Genomic DNA, 6,688 nt, shown 5'->3' with positions numbered 1-6,688 from the left:
CATGGGGTCTGGGACCTAGAACCTTGACAAGAGGGTGCTGGCTGGTGCCAGGGGAGAAATTGCTGCTGTGAGGTGAGGTATGGCTAGGTGCTGCTGCTCATAGGAACAGGAAGCGACAGAGAACAAAGATGAAGAAGCAAATTCTTTCTCCCTCCTCCAGCCTTGGGGTGTCCCTCTAGCCTCATCCTGATTATTGGCAAAGTCAAACAAACTCGAACATGGGGCATTGGTAACACAGAAATGTGGTTTGTGAAGCCTGAGCCCCAGCCCCAGCCCAGCATCACAGTGCAGTTTTTTTTAAGTATTTATTTTTAATTGTGTTATATTAAAAATATAACAGAAATGTTGTCATTTTAGCATTATAAGTGCACAGTTCAGTGGCATCAAGTACATTCACATTGTTATGCCACCATCACACCATCCATCCAGTATGTTTTTCATCTTGCAAAACTGAAACTCAGTACCTATTAAACTCCCCACTCCCATGCTCCAAGCTTCTAGAAACCACTATTCTACTTTGCATCTTTATGGATTTGACTACTGTAGATACCTCATATAAATGGAATCATACAATATTTGTCCTTTTGTGACTGACTGGCTTATTTCACTCAGCATAATGTCTTTGAAGTTCATCCATGCCAGCATTTCCTTCCTTTTGAAGGCTGAAATTCCACTTTATGTATATATCACATTTTGCTTATCCATTTAGCTGTCAATAGAGAAGTATTTTTATATTATCAACTATTATATTTAAAAAATATCAGATTAGTATGGTTGTACACATTGTGCATGTAATGCAAATCCCCCACACTTTGTGGTTGTATGCAATGGGTTTACTTTTTTAAAACCATAAAAATAATATTGTAACAACATGCAAGTCGATTTTAAAAAATAAAAAGGCCTACCAATAATCAGACCATCGTAACAACAGGACTTTTTATTTTCACCTCTTCTATTTTTTTCAAAGTTATAACTCCAGCACCCCATGCCAATGAATGTTCTGCCACATCATAAACCTTGTTGCCTGCTATTACAGGGTTGTTATTGCCAACCCTGAGTGAGTGAAATGCTGTTTTCTTCATCACTCCCTTCCTTTGCTTCTATGAACATCTGGATTGTATTCTTCAGGACTGTTTTGGTTGCAAATGAGGGAAACCCTACTCAAAACTGCTTAAGCAAAAACAAATTGGTGTGTGTGGTGGTGGTGGAATTCACTGGCTTCAGTCACTGGAAAGAATGCAGGAGTAACTCATTGAACTAGGACCTGAAACCAGGGTCTTTTTAAAAAGAGCAAGCACTCTACCTCTCAGCCTATCTCTTGCGTGGTCCTCTCTCTACTTCTCTTTTAAGATTAGCCTCTTTCTTTCCGAGCACAGACAGGTCTTCCTCACTTGGCAGGTTACATGGCCTCTGGCAGTCCCACCTTTGCAACTGCAATAGAACAAGCATCCAGCTAGCAATCCCAGAGAAGGGCTGTGATTGGCTGTGCTGACCCACTCAGCCAACCCACTTAGCCAATCATGTTGTTAGAGTGACCATGCATTATAATTGGGCAGGCCTGATCACATGTCCATCCCTATTGCCAGAATGGTGACAGCGTCTGTTGCTTTCAGATAAAGGGGAATGAGAAGTCCTGTTGGAAGACAGAAAACAACCATCAAGTTTTACACAGGCTTCTGTTTTTCACCATGACAACTAGATAAACTTCCTTGCACATTGAGCTCTTTGTTATAACAATTACTTTTTGAGAAATTCCCAAGGATAGGATTACTTCATGGTGCTTTCCAGAACCATGTAACATATTTGTGTTTTTCAAAGCATGTTCACATACAAAACCTTATTTGTGCCTCATCAAAAATGCTGATAACTGACAGAGAAAGAACGAGTGAATACAGAGAAGTTGAGTGATGGGTACAGGGACATTTAGTAGATGAGGACAGAGGTGAACCTAGGGACTTCCTGACTCCCATCCCAGTGTTCCCCACCCCAACAGCATCACAAAACTTAGATTAGTGGTGGGGGGTTCAAGCCCAGGTCATCTCTGACCAGTTAAGGGAGGGAGCTTCGTCGGCCATCTACCCCTTGGAGGAGCTGGGCCAGCCGCCTGGATGACACGGGCTGGTGACCCCGGCCTTCGGAGCCTGCTCGAGCTCTGATGGGCGATGTCCCTCTGCTGGACATGGCATCTTCCCAGTGGGCACTCTCGGAACGCAGCTCCTCCAGGATACTGTGAAGATGCCTCAGTGTGAGCAGGAGCTTCTGGTCTTGGATCTGCATCTCAGCCTAGGAGAGAGAGAACAGGTCTGCGAGGGGCGGGCAGTGCACTGGGCATTCCCCCAGAAAGCCTGTTCTCATTACTGTCTCATCGGAGACAAGCCCACAAGTTCAAAGAAGCCGTTTGCACCAAAGCCTCAGTTTCTTCATCTGCAAAGTGGAAAGCAAATTACCTACCTTCCGAGGCTCTTATTGTAACCAGTTCAAAATGGTCCTATACTGTGCAACAAGATACTGAGTTGCTTTTCAGACGCAGCAGACCCAGACCACAATCATGCAGCCTGGAGCATGGCTCAGAGGAGAGAACTCTGGCCTCCAGCTGCACCCAGAACCAAGGTCTCACCACAACCACCCCTTCCCCACCTCCCATCCTCCACCTTCCATGCCCCAGCCCGCACCTCACAGAACCACCGGACCAGGACATAGCTGGAACTTGAACACTGGAATCCTTTCAGAAGTCAAGGTTCTGTTGTCCAGGAAGATCCAATGTTGATGTCTTTTTACCATCGATGGCCAGGTTCCAAGGTCCTCTAATTAAGATGTGCCCCACTAGCACCAGCACTTACTCATAGCCCCTTAGAAACCCTGGGCCTAGTCCAGTGGGCAAGATGGATCTGAGGCACCACTAGGTCTCCCATCTTCTCAGTGGGTGCCTTCTTGATCAATAAACCTTTCCTTATTCCAAACCCTGACATTTTGAATTTTGGCCTTTTGAAGCATTGGGCACACAGACTTTGGTCCAGTAACATTATGAGGATGGAATGAATTAGTTCCCACTCTAAAATAGGACATGCTGAACTACCAAGATCTGTGATGATCTTCATTATCATCATCATCATCAACATTAAATATGATTCTTATTTACAACCCCACTTACATGCTATAAACCTCACTAACACATCATTTTATAGGCATTAAGGTGATAGTGACTTCATATTAAGTGAAGTACACCCTGCAGGCAGTATTAATAACACCAAGAGAGTAGAGAGCTAGAAAGAGGAAACCCCTGAGAACACGCAGCCATCCTTTCCTAATTCCTGGGAAAATGTTGTCTGTGTTTTCTCAATTTTAGGGTTTTCCTCCCACACATTTAAAAATATATATATATTTTTATTGATTTCAGAGAGGAAGGAAGAGGGAGAGAAACATCCTATCTAATAAAGAGGGGATATGCTAATTGACCCTCACACCATTGCAAAGATGGAAGCACCCACAGCCAATAAGGAGGGAATATGCTAATTGACTGCCCGCCCTCAAAGATGGTGGTGCTCACAGCCAATAAAGAGGGAATATGCTAATTGACTGTCACACCCTGAAAGAAGGCGGTGCTCATAGCCACAAGATGGTGGCACCCAGTCCCCTCAGCTCCCCAGCTGCCCAGGGCTGCCCGAGGCTCAGGTAACTGAGGCTTGCGCTGCCGGCAGTGGCAGCAGCAGAGGTGTGATGGGGGTGTCGCCTTCCTGATTGCAGGGTCGCCTCTCTCCCCTGAGGGCTCCTGGACTGTGAGAGGGGCAGGCTGGGCTGAAGGACCCCCCTCTCCAGTACATGAATTTCATGCACCAAGCCTCTAGTCCATGATGAGAGAGAATCATGGATTGGATGTTTTTTGCAAGTCCCTCACTGGGGATCGAGCCCACAACCTGGGCATGTGCCCTTGGCCTCTACTCCCCATTTTCCTCACTCTCACTGCTCTGGGTTTGTACCTCCAAAATGAATCGTTACTACCCCAATCCTTGTGCAAGCCTCTGCCCCAGGTGGACATAGAGTACACCCAGGCAAAGACAGTGGCTGTACTCCACAGCCACCTGGGTCAGGATTGTAGCAGATGTGCCAAGCAGACACTGAGAAAATTACACCATTTTCTCACTGAATCCTTTCAGTACCCCCTGCAGTGTTGGTACAGCTTTTATCCCCATCTTATGATAAGGAAACTGAGGCTCAAAGAGGTAAAGCCATTTGGTAGAAGCCACACAGCAGCAGAGCTGGGCACATACCCAGGACTCAGTGCAATTCCTGAAACTGGTCTGGCACACAGTGCACCCAGAGCCTCCTATGTAGGCCATGACCTACTTATCCCTGTACCTGAGGTGGTGACTGTGCACTGCGTGGCTGGTCCCAGAGGGCTGCCTGCAGGGCTTACACCCCAGCCTGCAGCCTCTGTCCCAGCCAATGGGGCATCTGGGAAGGGGGACCAGCAAACCTTGGAATATGTGAGGCGGAGGCGTCAGGTAGAAAGAAATGCAAAGCCTTACCAGTTCCTTCCTCAGCCACTCCAGGGTCTGCCCAAGCCTCGGGGCTGGCTCTTCTGCTGTTTTCATCTCAGTGTCCCTGGGAGAGACCGTGACGCTGGCCTGGTGATGGGCCTGACGGACCGTTGACTTATACAATCTCCTGCCTGCTTCAGGCTGGAAGCAGAGTCTAGCCAAATCACTGAGGATGAAGTTAATGAGATCAGGAAGTGGCTCACATTGGAAAATATAGTGGTTTTTTGTTTTTTTTTTTTAAAGGGTTTCAGTGCTTTAAAGAGAAAAAGTAGGGAGGACAGGAGGGAGACCATTGGTATAACGGTGCCTCCGTGCCTGCAAGTTCCAAAATCCAAGATCTAATGCCAATAGGATTACAGAGGTTGCAAAGCTTTACATGATGAAGACAACAATTATTATGAGAATAGGTGTCCTCTTCTGAGGGCTTTAAGTGACAAATATATCTACTAGAGGCCTGGTACACAAATTCGTGCACAGGTGGGGACCCTAGACCCAGTGGGTGATCAGGGTCAATCAGGGCTGGGCTAATTGGGGCCAGGCTGATCCGGGCCTGCTGGCCGGGGGAGGGACAGGGGAAGGGACCGCGAGAGGATGGCCACTGGCCCTGAGGAGGGAGCCAGCCCTCGGCCCCCCTGGGAAAGGGCTGTGTCCACGGCCACCCACCCCCGGTTCCCCATTCCAGCCTGGGGCCCAAAGGTCCTGGCAGGGTCAGGAGCGTAGGTGACAGTCACTGAACCGGGTGTGGAAGAAATGGATGGCGGATGCCGTTGCTGCTGTTGGAGCCATGCCACCGCACAGTTTCTCCCCCCCGCCCCACTGCCTCCTTCTCTTGTTGCTATGCTGCCACCACAGTGGGTGGGTGGCCCCTGGGGAAGGGAGAGGATGGGAGCAAGACAAACCCTTGTGTTGAGGGCTGACTTTCAATAGATCATAGCGAGGGAGCTGCTCAGCTACATACAAAACCCTGACCCAGTATCAGGTTGTCTACCAATTGTTTAGCACCAGGGGCTGATGGGGGCTGACTGGCCGGGGGAGGGACCATGGGCGGTTGGCCGGCCACAGGAGATTGGCTGCAGGAGCGCACTGACCACCAGGGGGCAGCTCCTGCATTGAGCATCTTCCCTCTGATGGTCAGTGTGTGTCATAGCGACTGGTCAATTGGTCGTTCCAGTCATTCTGGTTGTTCAATAGTAACGGTCGCTTAGGCTTTTATATATATAGATAGTCTTTCTCTATAAACATGTATTTCTATTATTTATATACTAGAGGCCTGGTGCATGAAAATTCATGCACTGGAGGGAGGGTCCCTCAGCCCGGCCTGCCCCCTCTCACATCCAGGAGCCCTCAGGGGCAGGAGGCGACCCAGTAATCAGGGGAAGGCAATGCCCCTATCACACCTCTGCTGCTGCCACTGCCGGCAGCACAAGCCTCGGCTGGCCCTGGTACCTGAACATTGGGTGGCCCTGAGCAGCTGGGCAGCTGCCATCCGAGGCTTGTCTGCACCTCGGACGCACCCTGGACAGCTGGCAGGTGACATCAGAGGCTTGCCTGTGCCTTGGGCCTGCCCTGGGCAGTTGGGCATTCGCCATCCGAGGCTCTGGGTGGCTGTGGGACTGAGGGGACTGGGCGCCGCCATCTTGTGACTGTGGACGCTGCCATATTTGAGGGCATGGCAGTCAATTAGCATATTCCCTCTTTATTAAATAGGATAAAATCTCACTTGGGGCAAATACCCCATCTATTCCTTCTGTGTCCCCAGTCCCCTCCCTCCCTTCTTCACTTATCTGTAGCATCTAGACAAAGGGGAATGTTCACTCTCCAAGTCCCCCTGCTTCTGGGATGCCCAGGTGTCCCATTTCTAGCAAATGAAATCAAAACAGAAATTTGCTTTCAGACTTCTAGGAAAACTTTTATCTAGCTGACAAAAGGAAAAATGTCAATGATGCTCCCCTCTATTCCTACTTTCTTCCTCATCTTTCTGCCTTGAATGTGGGTGTGATGCCTGGAGCTACAGTAACCATCTTACAACCCTAAATAAGACAAAGGGCAAGAAAACTGCACAGGCCTTGCAATCAGAGTCACAGAATCACCAATAGCATCTGCCTGTCCTGTGAGACAGTGAACCCCAGTTTTAATTGGGCAAACACAGT

At 48.7% G+C, this 6,688-nt stretch overlaps 1 protein-coding gene across 1 annotated transcript; it reads right to left on the bottom strand.

The window, feature by feature from the left end:
* Positions 1-413: 413 nt before the first annotated feature.
* On the bottom strand, positions 414-4,627 carry LOC308257370 (uncharacterized protein C20orf202). The gene is made up of 2 exons (XM_080686870.1): positions 4,527-4,627; positions 414-2,283 (listed from the first exon to the last, which is right to left on the bottom strand). Exons 1-2 carry the CDS (start codon positions 4,590-4,592, stop codon positions 2,050-2,052), a joined length of 300 nt encoding a protein of 99 aa, XP_080542996.1. The 5' UTR covers positions 4,593-4,627; the 3' UTR covers positions 414-2,049.
* Between the last annotated feature and the right edge of the window lie 2,061 nt (positions 4,628-6,688).

This window comes from Plecotus auritus (genome assembly GCF_963455305.1).
Source record: "Plecotus auritus genome assembly, chromosome: 8".
In the NCBI taxonomy this organism is placed as follows: Eukaryota; Metazoa; Chordata; class Mammalia; order Chiroptera; family Vespertilionidae; genus Plecotus; species Plecotus auritus.
Note: the sequence above shows the minus strand (reverse complement) of the source record. Positions and strands in the feature narration are given on the sequence as shown.